At 37.3% G+C, this 19,800-nt stretch overlaps 1 protein-coding gene across 6 annotated transcripts in view; it reads left to right on the forward strand.

Moving 5' to 3' along the window:
• NFATC3 (nuclear factor of activated T cells 3) overlaps positions 1-19,800 on the forward strand; it is a 93,968-nt gene that overhangs the window by 53,097 nt on the left and 21,071 nt on the right. For all 6 annotated transcript variants that reach the window (XM_070771939.1, XM_070771941.1, XM_070771940.1 and 3 more), the window contains exons 5-9: positions 4,670-4,842; positions 7,431-7,571; positions 10,074-10,129; positions 11,221-11,347; positions 16,986-17,987. In XM_070771939.1, coding sequence (XP_070628040.1) covers positions 4,670-4,842; positions 7,431-7,571; positions 10,074-10,129; positions 11,221-11,347; positions 16,986-17,987 — 1,499 coding nt within the window. The remainder of the gene's footprint in view (positions 1-4,669; positions 4,843-7,430; positions 7,572-10,073; positions 10,130-11,220; positions 11,348-16,985; positions 17,988-19,800) is intronic.

The raw sequence follows: 19,800 nt of genomic DNA on the forward strand, positions 1-19,800 counted from the left end.
GGCAACTATTACTTTGCCACAATCAGGTATGTGAAACGTACAGTGACTTTTTTAGAGAAATTGTTTCAAACTATAATATAGGTCTTTCTTAAGGTGGCGTTGATATCTGTCCCAGGCTATTGGAAGAATAGTCCTATTAAAATCGGATTTCAGTCTCAGGCTCTCCTCTTTTAAATTTATATTTTTATTTAATTGAATATACCCCTGAAGACATGGTAATTTATGATATAACTGTACAATTATAAAATAAGAATTGCTTTTATCTACTTACTAGCAGAAAAGAAAAATTAATATAGATTGAAATAAAACCTTATCTTTGCCTGCTTTGTTCAAGTCAATAGTACTCGAGAACTGGATCCTATTAAGTCAATACATGGGCTAAAATGAGAGTTTTTTCATGGCTGGGGCAGTTAGCTGATAATCTCTACTCTTATACTTTCTGTGTTCTGCAGTATATAAAAAGAACTTTGTATTCTCAGGTGATCCTTATTCAGGTACATGAGCAAAACTCTTAAAGAAAAATGTTAACTCTGTTTCCAGGCATCCTGTTTGACCCATTTTCAAATAAGGTGAGGTGGCCAGCCTCTAATGAGAATGCAAGAAGGCTTACCTCCCTTCCTCCCTTTTACTCTTGGATCTTACTTTTTAAATTTTTTTTAGCTGCACCACGAGACTTACGGGATCTTAGTTCCCCAACCAGGGATCAAACCTCAGTCCTTGGCAGTGGAAGCACAGAATTCTAACCACAGGACGACCAGGGAATTCCCTAGGATCTTTTTCATTTAGCATCAAAAACACATGAAAATACTGTTATTCAGATGCAGAGGGGAAATTGAAAATCAACTTTGAACTATCTTTTTCTAAGAATTCATAAAATTGCTTCTTAGGTGACAGTTTGCAGGCCATGTTTCCATTCATTCCTCTGGATATTTTAAGCAGTAGACTTTACCAGACAAGGACAGACCTACAAAAACTTTATCATTGTTATTTTTTGCCTCGGCTTCCTGGAAGTTCATGATCAAGCTCAATTATAGTAATTATAGTAATTCATGTAACGTTAGATTTGGGATATATTTATTTCCTGTTTCTTCTATTTAAAAATTTTTTTCTATTTCTTTCTTCTTGACGTTATTCGTGTTTATGTTGTAAAATGCCTCAAATCATTTTTTAAAATAATGTATAAATCAATAAATTAAAGAAAACAGAGTACATGAGTTTCTAAGACAGATTTTCAAGAATTTAAGAAAGCCTTACGTACCAAATAATGTGAACTTATCAGAACTGTAGGATCCAAACATGAAATAGAGGTGGTAGTCAAGATTCATGTTCCCTTCCCCAACCGGAGGTGGCAGACACTGACTGCCTGGAATAGACCAGAAAGAACAAATTCAGACTTAAATTGAAGAAAGTAGGGAAAACCACTAAGCCATTCAAGTATGACCTAAATTAGATCCCTTACAATTATACAGTGGAAGTGACAAATAGATTGAAGGGATTAGATCTGATAGAGAGTGCCTGAAGAACCATGGACAGAGGTTCATGTCATTGTACAGGAGGCAGTGATCAAAACCATCCCCAAGAAAAAGAAATGCACAAAGGCAAAATGGTTGTCTGAGGAGGCCTTACAATTTAGTTGAGAAAAGAAGAGAAGTGAAAGGCAAACGCGAAAAGGAAAGGTATACCCATCTGAATCCAGAGTTCCAAAGAATAGCAAGGAAAAATAAGAAAGCCCTCCTAAGTGAACAATGCAAAGAAATAGAGGAAAACAGTAGAATGGGAAAGGCTAGAGATCTCTTCAAGAAAATTAGCAATACCAAGGGAACATTTCATGCAAAGATGGGAACACTAAAGGACAGAAACAGTGTGGACCTAACAGAAGCAGAAGATATTAAGAAGAAATGGCAAGAATACACAGAAGAACTATACACAAAAAGTCTTAATGACCCATGGTGTGGTAACTTATCTAGAGCCAGACATCCTGCAATGCGAAGTCAAGTGGGCCTTAGGAAGCATCATTATGAACAAAGCTAGTGGAGTCAAAACCTTTGACTGTGTGGATCACAACAAACTGTGAAACATTCTTAAAGAGATGGGAATACCAGACTACCTTACCTGCCTCCTGGGAAACCTGTATGTAGGTCAAGAAGCAACAATTAGAACAGGACATGGAACAGCAGACTGGTTCCAAATTGGGAAAGGAGTGTGTCAAGGCTGTATATTGTCACTTTGCTTGTTTAAGTTACATGCAGAGTATATCATGCGAAATGCAGGGCTGGATGAAGCACAGGCTGGAATCAAGATTGTGGGGAGAAATATCAATGATCTCAGATACGCAGATGACACACCACCCTTATGGCAGAAAGCGAAGAGAAACTGAGGAACCTCTTGATGAAAGTGAAAGAGGAGAGTGAAAAAGTTAGCTTAAAACTCAGCATTAAAAAATGAAGATCATGGCATCCAGTCCCATCACTTCATGGCAAATAGATGGGGAAATAATGGAAACAGTGACAGACTTTTCTTTTCTTGGGCTCCAGTATCACTGCAGATGGTGACTGTAGCCATGAAGTTAAAAGACCCTTGCTCCTTGGAAGAAAAGCTGTGACAAACATAGACAGCATATTAAAAAGCAGAGACATGACATTACCAGCAAAGGTCTGTCTAGTCAAAGCTGTGGTTTTTTCAGTAGTCATGTATGGATGTGAGAGTTGGACCATAAAGAAGGCTGAGTGCCAAAGAATCGATGTTTGTGAGCTGTGGTGTTGGAGAAGACTCTTGAGAGTCGCTTGGACAGCAAGGAGATCAAACCAGTCCATTCTAAAGGAGATCAATCCTGAATACTCATTAGAAGGGCTAATGCTGAAGTTCCAATACTTTGGCCACCTGATGCGAAAGAGCCAACTTATTAGAAAAGACCTTAATTCTGGGAAATATTGAAGGCAGAAGGAGAAGGGGATGACAGAGGATGAGATGATTGGATGGCATCCCTGACTCAATGAACATGAGTTTGAGCAAGCTCTGGGAGATGGGGAAGGACAGGGAAGCCTAGCGTGCTGCAGTCCATGGTGTCGCAGAGTTTGACACGACTGTGCGACTGAACAACAACTTCCACTGCAGGGTGTGCCTGTTTTATCCCTAGTCAGGGATCTAGTATCCTGTATGATGCGGCCAAAAGAAAGAAAAAGCTCTACTGTTCTCTCAAAGCAGTAGTGTGGGGGAAGATTGGGAGATAGCCCCTTTGTTCTGCCTGCTATCCCATAAATTAGGTCGTTTCAAACCTAATCTATCTTGTATGGGTAATATCCTTTAATTAAGACTGATATTCAACCCACAACCATAGAACCACTCTACAAGATGCTTTAAATATAGTATGCCAATATTCATTGCCTTCCCTACTCATAACTCCTCCTTGATTTAGAACTTGATGAGAATGGATGTGGCAGTGTTATATTCTGATCTAGGATATAATTGTGTTGTAAGTAGAAATTAATAGTTACTATCATTCCTATAAATTTAGGTTTTGTTTGGTTGCTTTTTTCTTTTCTCGCATTGCTTAGCCAGAGTTTAAGATAGTCATTTCTGATACTCCACGTCATCTGCTAGAAACTTAACTGTCTGCTAAAATACCTTCCCTTGAAACTCAATAAAAATTGATAATCTCTGGTATTTCCCACCAAATACTCATTTGGCATATGAGCATGAATACTAGCTTGATACAATTTGATCAGTACTGTTTTGAGCTAAGGTACAGTTTTTCAATATTAGCTAAATACAGTTTATTTATAAATAAAAAAGTTTATTTTAAAAAATATTACTTTTTAAGAAATTTCCTTGCCTTTTTGAAGGTGAAAATATTATATTTTTCAGATTTTTCTTGAGCTTTTTTGGTTCAAGCCTGATGAGTTGTTTTTATTAATAAACGTATAAAAGTTTTAATATGTTATTGATGACTTATTTGTGGTCCTATAAATTAATCTTTTCTGGGCTAAGTTATATGTATAGAATTAGAGCCTTTCACTTTATATTTTACTTATCTAGTTCTGTAACAAACCACCTCAAAATTTAGTGGCTTAAAGTAGTAACTGTTTATTATTTTTCATGATTCTTTTCGTTGGCTGGACTCAGCTGGTCCATTCATGTAGTGGTAGCTGGAATCATTTGTGTACCTGATTTCAGCTGGAGTAGTGCAGAGTAGTTGAGGATTATCTGGGCCTTTCTCTCCAGCATACTAGTTGGGCTTCTTCATTGTGTCTCAGGGCTCCAAAAGAACAAAAGTGGAAGCTCCAGAGCTTCTTCAGGGCTAGACTTGTAAATTACACAGCATCACTTGGCCACATTGTCAAAGGAAATCATAAGGCCCACTATCAAGGAGAGGGGACATCGTTACTCTACCTCTTAATAGGAAAAGTGGCATGGGAATACAGGTATGGGGAGGAATTATTTACATCCCTCTTTACAGTCAGTTGGTACACTTAGTATTATTTGTCATCCAAAACATTTTTAATCATATTTTTAATTTAAATAGCAGAAAATAGCAGTCATATCTTTCTTTTTTGACCTGATTTTAGGTTGTGATAGTTGTGCCTGGCCAGTTAACATAACTGTTCAGCTGAGTTTTTTGGAACCACTAATTTCAGTTAGCCAATAATACTTGTATATTCTTTTCCACTAGTATTGACTGTGCCGGTATTTTGAAACTCCGAAATTCAGATATAGAACTTCGAAAAGGAGAAACTGATATTGGCAGAAAGAATACTAGAGTTCGACTTGTGTTTCGTGTACACATCCCACAGCCCAATGGAAAAGTCCTTTCTCTGCAAACAGCTTCTATACCTGTTGAATGCTGTAAGTGAGCTTGTGATGCTGTTTTTTAAATTTTATTTATAAAAGGTCATTTTCATTTTCTGTTTTATTTATTATGTTGAGATCAAAAGTAAACTGAAACCCAGGGTCTGGATAGCTGGTGTGATTTTCTTATATAGAAATAAACTACATGTGTAGTGGAAGTAAGTACTGATCTTGGAGTTAGGAAATGGTTTTGCCTTATAATCAGACCCTAGGTAGCCTGTGTGGCTATAGACATTATTCTCTTGACTACAGTTTTCTTAACCTGTAAATGAGGAAAGGGGCTTGATGACACTTGAGAACCAAGTCATGAAGCTATGAGTCTGACACTAAGTGTCACTATTACTTGGTCACCTTTGTTTTATTAAAATGTTGGAAGATGTCTGTCTTTACGAGCTGACACTTCACCTAACTATGGACTCACAGGCTTTTGGCTTTTAATTGTATATTTATTTACACCAGCTTGAGAAAGTGAATATCATTTACCCAGATTTTCAAGGCCAAGAAATTGAAAAAGGCCCTAGAACCCGATGTCTACTCAAGCTGTGGATTGAGAACTGTGGACCTCAGGCAGGTTAGCTGTTAGTACTGAAATACTGAGATTGTGGTTTAGATCCTTTAGGGCATAATTTTTGTATTAACTTTTAATAGATAATACAGGTATATGGTACAGAATTTTAAATGAATAAAAGTATAGAGTGAGGCCCCTGCACTTGCCCTCTGTGGTGGCCCACACTATGGAGTGTGCTTCTCTCTGAATCTGAATAAATCCACTTCTTACCTAAAAAAAAAGTATAGAATGAAAAGTAAATTTTCAAGTCAGCTAAATCCTCTTCTTAGAAACAGCTTTTGTTGCCATAATTTTTGTTACTCTGCCAGACAAGTGCCCATTTAAGCATATATTTCTCTAATTTTTAGCAACATAATTTAAATAATTTTAAGTTCATAGAGTAGCTTGAGTTTTTGAGATGAATTCATGCTAAAATTATTTTGTTTTCTCTTTTAGTTTATTAACTTAATGTGTGACTGTTGAGAATATAGAAAACACAGAATGGTATAAAGAGTAGCATTAAAATCTTTTGTAATGTCACTTCTCTGATATAGTCACTATTAACCATTTTCTGGATTTTTTTGGGTCTGAGTATTTGAGTATTTGGTATTTTCACTTATAATGGGCATTTTTTCATATTGTTAAATATTCTTCAAAAATACTTTCAGCACATGCATAATATTTTATTATGGCTATACCATTTGCTGAACACAGTTTGAGTGTTCAGCAAATGTACTTGTGATGGTTGGTTTCCACCATAAATAATTAGTCTTACTCCCTAGGCTGGTCAGTGCTTGTTTTTATGCTCCTTCTCTGTTGGGCCATTTAAAACATAAATAGGGACATAATGTTTTCATAAATGTTTTCTGAGATCTAGGTTGGTACTTGGTACTTTCCAAATTGTAGCTCATCCTAACCAGACCCATCCCCTATGACACATTGTCTTTGAACAGGACTAGGATCCCAGTTCATATACCTTTTGTGGCTTGGTGTGAAGTACTTGGAAGAGACATAGTGAACTGGGACTGCATGCATCATAAAGGCAGTCAAATTGTTTAAATTTCTTAAAAATGTGTTTTGGCCAAACAAAACACAGCTGACCCTCTAAGCCACCAATTTTCCACCCAAGTAGTAGGACTAAAAGTAGACCTGTTTCCAAAACATGAAAAAGAAAGTATAGTCCACACTTTATTTTAATCCAGAGAGAAACATAGTTATTGAGGCCTTTGACAGGAATAAACCCTTAGAGAACCTAAGCAGTCAAAAGAAGTATAGCTTGAAACTCAAGCATTTTTTAAAAAAAGAAAAGAAAGGCTAGAAATAGGATCTCCAGAAAATACAACAGTTGAACTCAGTTGATATCAGAAAATGATGGCACCAAGGAAAAGTTAATACTTTAAATAATAACTTACAAGCTTTAAGATAAATTGTGTTCATATATCCTGGGAAGGAAGAGTAGAGTGGACTAAGAAATATTTATGTTCATTTTTAAAAATTCTGTATTGAAATGTGTACTTCATGTATACTTTGTTTAGTTATTCAGAAGATCATCCAAAATGTAATCCTGATGTCTTGATGATCTGGCTATTTTCTTTTTTGCTATTTTCTTGATGAAAGATTTACTTGGTGTTTGTCCTTTAGAAACTTGTCTTCTTTTAATTGTATGTAATATAGTTATGCATCTTTGGACTTAGTTTTCTTCTTCTATTAAATTTGCCAATTTTAAAAGGCAAATTGTAGGGAAGAAATGTATTAAGCTAAAAAGAGAAAAGTGGATGAGGTAAATGTGTTGGAGTCAACATAAGTTGCGGGCATTGATTAATTTCTCTTTATTAGTTTCTCTATAGTTGTAGTCTAATAATAATGTAGAATCACATGACTAATAAGTATTTTGTTTTCTAAATAGCATAGTTATTTAGATAATATTGTCCTGCATTTTGTAAAAGCCCAGAATTTTCTTCTTTTATAGCTAGAATTTGTCATTTACATGTGAAAGACTGTAAACTAGTATTTATTTTTCTCCACTGTTAAAAAACAGCTCAGCGGTCTGCCCAAGAACTTCCTCATATTGAGAAGTACAGTATCAACAGTTGTTCTGTAAATGGAGGTCATGAAATGATTGTTACTGGATCTAATTTTCTTCCAGAATCCAAAATCATCTTTCTTGAAAAAGGACAAGGTAAATAATATAAGATTTGAGTTGACACAGACATAGAAAACAAACTTATGGTTACCAAAGGGGATAGGAGAGAGAAGGGATAAATTAGGAGTTTGGGATAAGAAGATACAAACTACTATATATAAAATAGATGAACTGGGCCACTCTCTTAAACCATACACAAAAATGAACTCAAAATAGATTGAAGACTTAAATGTAAAACCTGAAACAGTAAAACTGGAAGAAAACTTAGGTAGTAAGCCATGGCATAGGTCTTGACAGTGATTTTTTGAATCTGACACCAAAAGCAGCAATAGCAGAAATAAAACAGACTACATCAAACTTAAAAAGCCACACAACAAAACAAACTATCCACAAGATGAGAAAGCAGCCTACTGAACGAGAGAAAATATTTCCAAAGCACATAAAGAGTTCATACAGCTCAGTAGTAAAAAATCAGACAATCCCAATTAAGAAATAAGCAGAAGATCCCAGTAGACATTTTTCCAAAGAAGAACATAGATAACCAACAAATACGAAGATTCTTTCTCTACATTGTTAATCATCAGTGAAATGCAAGTCAAAACCATAGAGAGGGACTTCTTCCCTGGTAGTCCAGTGGCTAAGACTCCATTCTCTCAATGTAGGGGTCTCAGGTTCATTCCCTGGTCAGGGAGCTAGATCCCACATGCCGCAGTGAAGACCCGGCAAAGTCCCCCCAAAAAAAGAAAAACACAAAACCATAGATACTACCTCACACCTCTTAGAATGGCTATTGTTAAAAAAAAAAAAGCTGGAAGAAACAAGTGTTGGCAAGTCTGTGAACAAAAGGGAATTGTATACTGTTTGTGGGAATGTGAACTGATGCAGTCACTACAGAAGATATTTTGGAGATTCCTTAAAAAATTTAAAGTAGAACTACCATATGATCCAGCAGTTCCACTTCTGGGTATTTATCTGAAGAAAATAGACATACTATCTCAAAAAAACATACACAGTCCCATGTTCATTGCACAGTGTTTACAGTAGCCAAGACTCGGTTATAAGGACCCTGGCATCTATCTCCTAGTACATCCAGAATGCGTCTTTATTAATTATTGTAACCACCACATTTCATTATAGTGAACTGTTTATATTTGCCTTTCATCCACAGACAGAAGGTAGGGTATCCTGTCTCTTATTTCGGCAACCCAGAGTGCCTGGCAAGTTGAGACCCAGCAAATGATTGCTGAACTGAGCTGTAGTTCTGAGTAGGCATAGCATTTGTGCACAAGGGTAGCTCATACTTAGTTGTTGGAGTAGAAAGTGGTGAAAAGGCATTTCACCAAGTCTTCACAGACCAGATGAAGTCATCCTAGCAGTGAAGGTACTTTTTGGTTTTGTCACTGGGTGAATGCCCATGACATAAGAAGAATGCTTTAGAATAGCTGCACATTAGACTGGAATGCGAGCACTAGTAGCAGATGGGGTGCTCCCCAGGTAAACAAGTCACTTGTGACGAAGAGACAGAAACCAGATAATAAAGATCTGTGGTGACCCAAATCTGGAAAGCCTAGCAAATTATTCACAAGACCATCTGTTTCTAAGATCTTGACAAGCCAAGCAATCCTAGAAAATGAAGTCTAGTAGGGGGAAACTCACACAGCAAGGGCTGGGGGTTAAAAAAAAAAAACAAACCCAGCTGCATGAGTACACAGTGTGGGAGCTTGAGCTTGGCAGTAGGAAATGTGGCAGACTGAGGGACACTTGCTGGCCACATGCGAAGTGTCAGACACTTTCTTTATAGTGTAGCTGCCTCAGATAACATATTCACAGAGACATAGCATCTCCATGTAAGACAACAAGAGCTTCAGTCACTCTCTGTCATGTTGAGTCATTTCTCACCTGGTCTATTCAGTCCTCAGCCTGATGCATTTGGAGGGAGATGGTCACACTGGAAGACTGTTCAAAGAAGAGTGACTAGGGGGGCTAAAATATCGTTTAAGGAACAGATGCGGAACTAGAGGTGCTAAGCAGCAGAAAAGGAGACACAGGAAAACACAGATGCTTTTAAACATATGAAATACTGTCTCACAGAGACGCTCAAGATTTTTAGGGGGTGGCTACAAGGAGTAGTGCTTAGGCCAGAGGTTGGGTACTTGAAGGAGACATGTTATCTATCATGAAGACAGAGCAGTTTTCTAGCAGCAGTTATTATCCAAAGATGAAATGGGTTACTTGGTTAGGGAATGAGTTTCTCATTACTTTAAGGCACACAAGCAGAAAGAAGTTGGCCGCCACTTTGTAGAGGTGTTCTCAGAAGATTTTCATACATCACTTAGTAGACTAAAGTCTACAGGCCCTGCAAATTCAGGTAGCCTAAGATCTTTCTTCACATTTTTTTCCCCATGGGTAGACATTTTCATAACAGAAGTCAGTGAGATAAAGATTCCTTTTGCCAATAAACTTGTGATACTAAATAAGTTAGATTTTGTTTGCATGCTTTTTGACTTCCTTTTAACTGTAAATTGTTTCTTTCAATAGATGGACGACCTCAGTGGGAAGTAGAAGGGAAAATAATCAAGGAAAAATGTCAAGGGGTAAGAAGTTGATTTCTTTGGAAATATTTGAGATGCTTAATGTGAAAATTAGATAATGTTGCTTTGTGGTATAGATGAGGAGTCTTTTTTAGAAGTTTGGACATGAGATAGACTGCTTTCCTGGTACTAAAATAAAGTTTAGGAAAGATAAACTGTTGGTGTCTTCCCCTTTTTTGTGGATAGGGAAGGAGAAATTAGAAATGAAAGATTATTAGAAGTTCTTACTGAAGTTATCATTGATTTACTTCTCTGAATTCAGTGAACGTCTTTAAACAACGGGCAAAAAAATAGGAGGACAAGCCCTCAGGGGTTTTGTATTTAACATACTCTTTCCAACTCCTCCACATTAAGCCTTCCAGGATTCAACACTGAAAGCTGTGATCCCTTCATCCTGGTTGGAATGGAGACAGAATTTTCTCTGGGGTAGGCAATACTACTTCCCACAGTGTTCTCCAAAGACCTAGAGAAGTTAGATTAAGGATTGTGGTTGACTTGGAACTAAAAATTTTCTCTATGCATATGTAAGATTATTCTTGATATAGATACAGATTTTGTGTTTTGCCATTTAGAACATTTTCAATGTAAAATTTAAGATAAAGGCGTTCCCTAGTGGTTAGGATTTGATGCTTTTCCTCCTGTAGCCCAGGTTCAATCCCTGGTGAGGGAACTGAGATCCCTCAGGCCACGCAGTAAGGCCAGAAAAAAAAATAAGAAATCTATAACACAATATGGGAGCTATTAAGTTTGATTAAAAATTAGAACAAGCTTTCACTTAAGATGTATAGTAACATGTAATATTTATTAGAGCAAAATATCTGACTACATAGTAAATAATAAGACTTGATTTCTGCCTCAACTAGAAACCCAAGTAGGTGAGTGAAAAGCAATTTCTCCTTTAATGGTTTACTTGAAAGAGCTTTTCTCTGTTAAGACTGAAGTATCCTTAGAGTAAATCCCCAGATGACTTATATGACCAGTTAATGTGCATAATGAGCCCGAGTAGTTAAGACTCATGAGATGTGTTGAGTTTAGCAGGTGCATTTCATTTTTAGTTCTGAGTGTAACACAATCTTGCTTTCTATGCTCCTTAGGCTCACATTGTCCTTGAAGTTCCTCCATATCATAACCCAGCAGTTACAGCTGCAGTGCAGGTGCACTTTTATCTTTGCAATGGCAAGAGGAAAAAAAGCCAGTCTCAACGTTTTACTTACACACCAGGTACGAGGAGTTATTGTGATGGTTTGCTATAGAGCTTGCTTTCATAATGAATAAGGTTATGCAGTGAATCCTGTATTAGTTAGTGTGTTTAAGATAGGGTGCTTATAATGAATAAAAATCCCAGTATACGCCTTGTCTGTAAAGTTTGCATTTACTTCAAATGTTAGAGCCGATAACAATTATTTTTTGTTGTCATTTGTTATAAGGAACTTAGAAGGTTGAATGTAGATTTGAAGTCCATTTTTCAGGAGTTACCAAAGGTCACCAGCACTGTTGGAAGGATAGATGTCTGAATACGTGTGAACTTTCCTTCTGCCCTTCGCACTGCAAAAAAGCAGTGTGCCTGTTTTGTAGTGTATTCATCTCAACCATTTCCAATCAAAATGGGAAATTTCTCCTTAAATTTTTCATTTGGCAAGCAGCAACTATAGCCTGTGTTGGCTTTGGGGGAATATAACATTGATAGCAGAATTCCTGATTTTATAGAGACACCCTAACAAAGAAGACTTCCACACCTCTTTCTGCAGCAGCTCAAGTGCTGTAATTTTCCAGGTCTGGATTGTGACACATAAATATTATATGCAGTAATTCATACTGATGTTTACATTCTTAGAGAACAAACATTTATAGAGGTCTTCTCTGTGCTAGATGCTGTATTATTAGTCATCAGAACATATGATAAAAAAATTATAATGAAGCTTATTCTCCAAAACTTATTATTGTAAAAACTTTTAAAGGGTTTATTGTAAATGAAAAGAACAAACACTGAGTTTGAGAGGGTTCTGGTTATTAGTCATTCATTTGTCACCATATTCTTTTTAAAGCCTGGCTGTATTTCATTTATAGCCTCTGAAGACTGCTTATATTCCAGAATCTGAAAATTATTATTACCTGATCATGTTAGTACAATACTTGGTAATAAAATATTTCAGATAACTTTCAGACCTTTGAAAACTAAGGATTTTGGTTAGCCATTTCATTTATTCATTAATTCAATAAGTATTTAAGGGTGCACACTAAGTGAGCAAAACCTGTCTTAGCTTCTCTCTCATGGAGCTTATAATCTAGTGGAACAAATAGAAGCTAATAAATCTCTAAGTAAATAATTTATAAATTTGTAGTTAGACATATAAGAACTGTTAAGGAAAGGGAAACAATGCTGTGGGTGAAAATAAGAAAGGGACTCTTGCTAGGCTAACTGGTTGTCAAGTGATGCTTGAGTTAATAACTGAAAAATAACAGTAATAGTTTATAATTACATAACATTTACTATGTTTTAGTACTGTTCTCAGCCCTTTCTGTATTCATTTAATCCTCTTAAACCTGTGGGGTAGGTTGTTGCCTTATTTTACAAATGAGGACACTGAGTGGCTAAGTAATGTGCCCAAGGTCCCAAAGCATATATTCTAGAGCCAAACATCATATATAGTCAGGTTCCAGAGTCTGGGCTCCTAACTTAACCTAGACTACATCCATTTGTTCATTTATTTCGCAGACAGAGCATTTTGTGTGTGCTAGGTGCTATTTTAAGCAGTTTATACATACAAACTCATTTATTCTCCCATAACGCTGTAAGGTAGATAGTGTTGCCCTCCCCATTTGGCAAGTGAGTGAAGTGAGATCGCATAGCTAACAAAGGCAAACGTGAGATATGAATCTTTGCAGTATGGCTGAATAGTCTATACTGTTAATTACTATTAGATAAAGAGTGGGAGAACATTCCACATAAAGGCTGTAGCATATGCAAAGGCCTTACCGTTGGTTGGATCAGAGAGTATTAAAAGAGTTGTAAGAAGTGAACTTTAACAGGGAGGTGACATGATCAGATCTGTATTTCAAAAATGATTTTTTCCCATGGTTCTTCTGTCAGTTTATAAGATGTCAATGACCAGTTTAGTCTTTCCTCAAATTAACTAACTATAGAGTGTGAAATTTATATAGGAAAGACCAGGAAGAATAAAACGTGATTCAAACATCTGGTGTATTTTGAGTATACAAAGGCGAGAGCATCAGTGATAATAAAGAATATCAGGTTTCTGAGAAGAGGGAAAGGATAGGATTTAAAATATCCCAATTGGCATGGACCTTAAATGGGAAAAGAAAAGGAGGGAAGGTAAAGAAGATGAAGAAGATGGATGCCCATTAAGAACGTTTACAGACTTAGTCGTGGAGAGTTTAGGGAGTTTCCAAATGATAGCTTCAGTTTTGTTTTTATAAAGAATGACATGCGGCCTCCTTCTGTGAGCAGAGAGAGGAGAATGTGGGTAATTTGGCAGTTTAATGGTGTGGAGAAATATGAAAAAGTTATTGTAAAGAGAGGGGAGAGTAAGTTACCACCGAAACCTAATAGGATAATCAAAGGACACCTTTGATGTTGATATTGGTGAATTTATGGATACAAATTAGCTCTCCTGTGTAAATTTCTTAAGCAGCACTCAGATTCTTCAGGGCAGGTGGTGAAATATGAATAATAGGGCTCATCCAGGGTCCAAGAATGTTACTAAATTCTTTTGAGATGAGGAACTATAGAATCTAACCTGAATAAGAAGGAAGAGAGCTTCTGGAGTTGGGGGGAAAAGGCAGTAGTGTCAGCATGTTAGAGGTGTTGATTACTACCATCATAGTGGTGGTAGCAGGCAGACAGAAAGGAGCAAATATCATGCCTCTACATTAGCAGCTCTTGAATTGAGAGGACAATATAAAAGCAGAGTCCTAGAGGGCATTCCATATGAGAATGGAAATCAATGGGCCCCTGGAGTGCAGAGAGAACATTGGATTGGACTGGAGCTGTCATCACTGGCCTTGTGGTTGACAGAATACAAATCAGGTGGCACACACTAGTGAAGGAAGAGTGGACACACAAGTGTTTGGACAGTCCTTATTCTGCTTGATTATTACCTTTTGTCTGTCACATTTTACTTTTTTCACCTTTTTTCTAAAATGAAATTTTGAATAAAGTTTTTACAAAGGCGAATATGTTACTGTGAACGTTTTTAAAGGACAAGTTGAAAAAAATTTTTAAAGCATCAGTATTCTCTTTCACTCTATCATTCTCTTCTTTAGATCCTTTAATTCCATATATAACTATATCATTTTAAAAACAGAACTGAGACCATACTATCTTATATATATTCTAATTTTATAACCTGAACATTTTTATTTTTTCTTATCAGCAGATAATTTTACAGAATCTTAATAGCTTTTTAGTATTCTACTGTATGACCCTTTGTTATGGTAGAGTTACTATGTTTATTAATTTGTATGAATGCTTTATAGTAGAGATTTTAGCCATTTTATGTGTAACAATAATTCCTTTTTAATTTTTACTTATAAAAACTTTATATATTTGTAAGTTGCTTATTTTTAATTAAAGGATTTGTTTATTTGCCTCCTTTTTGGCAACTTCCTCACAGTAGGGATCTGACCAGTATCAATATCCAGAGGGGGAATAATCATTAACTACAAGTGGCTAATTTAAAAACAAATTGTTTTTAATTAGGGATTATATTTAGTATTATTTGTCCCACAATCCATTTGCTTTCTGAATGAAGACAGTTCACAGCGTATGTGTATGATTTACACATGAACCTTACCACAGACGGTAATAAAGCACACAGCCCTTCCCTGGGGTTCAGCTACTTGAACTTCTGCCCAGCTTGTATTCAATAGCTTCAGAACTTCCAATGTGGGGGACCCTACCCCCACCCCAGAGAAAGTGTATCTCCCTCTGAAGTCCAGCAGAAGTTATTTGTACATGGGGATACCATCTGAGCTCTGGTTTTTGGAATCATGGGGATTTTTCAGACAGTATTAGAGTCAAACTCTCATATATAATATTTCGCTTGTGGGAGGGTATAGTCTGTATTCTAAATAGTTGACTGGGTAAACTGACTTTTATATTTTGGTTGTTTTGATTGGGAGGAAAAGCATGCCTTACAATCAGAAGATCAAATCTCAGTTCTGCCACAGACTGTATCTACTGCCTAACCTCTGTAAAAGAGGATATAATACTAAACAGTGATTTTCAAATTGTTTGGATTGTTTTATTCTTCAAATAAGGGCTTCCCAGGAGGCATAGTGGTAAAGAATCTGTCTGCCAATGTAGGAGACATGGGTTTGATGCCTGGGTTGTTGGGAAGATACCCTGGAGGAGGAAATGGCAACCCACTCCAGTATTTTTGCCTGGAAAATCCCATGGACAGAGAAGCCTGGCAGGCTACAGTCCATGGGGATCACAAAGAGTCAGGTGTGACTGAGCACAGCACACATTCTTCAAAAAAAATCTTATGCAAATAGCAATATTATGAGAATAAAGCTGGCTTGGGTGCTCTTTTAGCACTGGAAAGGGAAGTCCAGAGCTTTTACTCTTTGGATCCTATTCTATATCCATCTCTTGAAGAAGAGTGCGAGACTTCTCATGGTTTGAAAACCACTAGACCAGTTGATTTTTTTTTTTCTGGATTCTTCTGTTCTTCAACATTCTAAATTTGAGAAATAGATTGTATAATACAAAAGGTAGAATTAATCTGTTTCCAAAACTTGTCTCATTGTAGATATTGTAAGATATGTTTAACTGTATTTCCCTCCAGACAAGAATAAATTACCATAGACCAGTGTTGAGGACATCATGTTGGAGTCTGAATTCCTTATAGACCAAAAGAATAATTCTTGATGTGGCAGAGTGAACATGCACTTGATTTAGTAAAACAGAGTTCTCAGACTGGATACCCAGATATTGGTCAGGAATGTAGAAATAAGGATTAGATCACACACACAAAAAGGTGGATGTTATGCTGTAGTTTTCAGTCCCTCTGTGTCCTTTTTAGTACATGGTAACCACCCATTTATGTAACCAAGGATCCCAGCTGTTTCATTCAGGATTAAAGGATGAGAATAGGCTTTCTTGGGTATTCTCCCTCCTTAGGTAGAAATATGACTCTGGGTATAGGATTCACTGTGGCTTTCCTGAGACCAGAGTTGGAGGCAAAGTGAAAGATGAAAAAATCCAGTAGTGCAGGGACAGAGTTCTAGTTCTGCCAAAGTCGAAGAAAAGTAAGTACATCAAGACATTAAGGGCAGAAGAAAAAAGACATTAGACAGGTCAGGAGCCAGTAGACACAATGAACCAAACTTGAAATACCTGAACAAGAATCAGAAGGCAGAGAAACCTGTGTTCAAGACCTTATGATATCACTTAGCTGCTGTGAGATCTTAGTGTCTTTAATCTCCTCTTCAGTATAGTCATCTGTGAAGCAGGGTAATAATAATCTCTACCGAATAAAGATCTTCAGGTTTTTAAAAAACTATTTATTTTTAAATAGATAATATATATACATGGTGAGAAACATTCAAAAGGCCCCAAAACTTTTTACAGTAAAAAGTAAGTCTTCTCCTGTTCACCTATTTTCCCTTCCCAGTAGTAAACCCAACAGTTACCAGTTTCTTGTACATCTTTCCAGAGATATCCATAATGTATAAGCAAAAACATATGGTTAAATTATCTGGCTTCCCTGAAGCCTTTTGAGTTTTTAACCCCTGACTTGAATGTGTGATATAGTTGTATAGCCTAGAATGAAGACTATTCATAATTATTTTATGTGTTATATAATAACATTTGCTTTAATCTCTTCCTTTTCAGTTTTGATGAAGCAAGAACACAGAGAAGAGATTGACTTATCTTCAGTTCCATCGTTGCCTCATCCTGCCCAGACTCAGAGGACTTCTTCAGATACAGGACACCTACATGACAGCGTACTTTCTGCACAGAGAAGCTTGGTTTGTCCCATCCAGCAAACATATGCATCCATGGTAACTGCATCCCATCTGCCACAGCTGCAGTGTAGGGATGAAAGTGCTGGTAAAGAACAGCATATGATATCTTCTTCAGTCGTGCATCAGCCTTTTCAAGTCACACCAACACCTCCTATGGGGTCTTCCTATCAGCCTATGCAAACTAATGTTGTATTCAATGGACCAACGTGTCTTCCTATTAATGCTGCCTCTAGTCAAGAATTTGATCCAGTTTTGTTTCAGCAGGATGCAACTCTTCCTAATTTAATAAATCTTGGCTGTCAAACACCATCATCCATACCTTTTCATTCTTCAAATTCAGGCTCAACAGGACATCTCTTAGCCCACACACCTCATTCTGTGCAGACCCTGCCTCATCTGCAGACAATGGGATACCATTGTTCAAACACAGGACAAAGATCTGTTTCTTCTCCAGTGGCCGATCAGGTCACAGGTCAGCCTTCCTCTCAGTTACAACCCATTATGTATGGTCCTTCACATTCAGGGACTGCTACAACCGCTTCCCCAGCAGCCTCTCATCCCCTGGCCAGTTCGCCACTTTCTGGGCCACCATCTCCTCAGCTGCAGCCTATGCCTTACCATTCTCCTAGCTCAGGAACTGCCTCATCACCGTCTCTAGCCACCAGAATGCATCCTGGACAGCACTCAGCTCAAGCACAAAGTACAGGCCAGGGAGGTATTTCTGCACCTTCATCTTTATTATGTCACAGTTTGTGTGATCCAGCTTCATTTCCACCTGATGAGGCAACTGTGAACATTAAACCTGAACCTGAAGAGCAGGAACCTAATTTTTCTACAATTGGTCTGCAGGACATCACTTTAGATGATGGTAAGTTCATCTTTATGTTCTTGAAGCAGTGACGATTCAGGAACTTCCTTCTCTTAAGAGTCTTGAGAAAGTTACCATCGATTGTTTATTGCATATGGTTGGGCTGTTACTAGAAATATGTTAATATATGATTCTGGAGAGATAGACATGAACATACATGCTTTAAAGTCTATTTTACTACTTATATCTGTTGTGAAGGCTAAGACCTGGAGTAATAACCTACCACCTATTTGTGATGGAACTGAAGATGTGAGCTTTATTGGGCAGTTTTTCTTCCAGAACATATAGTGAGGTCGCAGCGTCTAGAGAATGGAATTCAGAAATGTTAATTCAGTAAACATTGTAGAGTCCTATCCCTTTGCAAGACACAGAGTTAGATGCTAGAAATACTAGAAATGTATCAGGGTAGAGTTCCTGTCCTTGAGGAGATTCTTCACAAGTAAAGAACCTGCTTCTCTGTGGCCCTGCCGGCTTGCTGAGTCAGATAGTGATGATGATACAAGTCCAGACTGGTTTGCTGCTGCTGGTACAACTGTTGGCACCATGATAAAAAGAAGCTATTTATATAAATGTAACAAGTTGGTGTGTAGACCTCTGATTTTATGAAATCATAAATTGGACAGCAGATTCTGCAGTATTAATAGTTGAAAATTCCCCCAAGATAGAATTTTCAGGTAATAATTTTAGAGTTTATTCTTGGCTTTGTCATTTATATGGTAGTGAAAAACTGTCTAAATAGGAATGCAGTGAAAGCTACCTGTAACATTTTTTTGGTATGAAATATGGAAATAGAATTTTAGTTCTCATTCTGTAATCTATTGAAAAGTTAACACTAGGTCAGTCCTCTCCTTTATACATCTGGAGAGGCTATTTACTCCTTGGTTGCAAAGCTGGTGTTAAATTCCAAATTCCAAGCAAAAGAGAAAAGGAAGATAAATAAAATGATAAAATGTGGGAGCCCCTACCCCTATCCCCAACTTGACACCACGGCTTTACTGTCATATTAAATGAGGATACAATGTCATGAGGAAACAATGATCCAGTAGGTCTTAGTCACTTACAACCAAGATATAAAAGAAACACATTAGGAGATCAGCAAAAAGATGTGAAAGATTCTATAGGAAGGATTCAGAGAGGCTTCCTTGAGGAGATGACATTTAAGCCAGTCTTGGAGGATGAGTATATTTTTCAGTAAATGAGGATCAATCACCTCTTAACCTTTTGGCTAAGATCAAGTGTAGTATCAGTAAATGAGAATCAAAGGGAAAATCAGACAACAGAAGCAGAAACATAAAGCTGTGTCTGGGAAAGCATGATTATCTGTGGCTGGAGGGCAGATGGCAAGAAGAGGATGGCTTTCAAAGCGCCAAGGGGATTGGCCAGGTCATTTGTGTGTAAACAAAAGGTATAATAAACTAAAGCAAAACCTATAATTTTCGTAGCATTGTTGTCTAATTAAACTCTTACTGAATCCTCTCAGTTCAGTTCAGTTGCTCAGGCATGTCCAACTCTTTGCAACCCCATGGACTGCAGCATGCCAGGCTTCCCTGCCCATCACCAACTCCCGGAGCTTCCTCAAACTCATGTCCATTGAGTTGGTGATGCTCTGAATCCTCTAGATAGCTTCATTTAGGGAATTAGGCTTTCTGAAGGTCACATAGCTGGTAAGTTGTAGAGCTGAGACTGGAATCAGATCTTTTCAGTCTAGTCTTTTTTTTTTCTTTTGCAGCACTGCAGCTGCCCCCACCAGTAGCAGACCATGATGGTTAGAACTGAGTGCTTAATGGGATCCCTCAGGCTTTTTTTCATTCCT

This window comes from Bos indicus, chromosome 18 (assembly GCF_029378745.1).
Source record: "Bos indicus isolate NIAB-ARS_2022 breed Sahiwal x Tharparkar chromosome 18, NIAB-ARS_B.indTharparkar_mat_pri_1.0, whole genome shotgun sequence".
NCBI lineage: Eukaryota > Metazoa > Chordata > Mammalia > Artiodactyla > Bovidae > Bos > Bos indicus.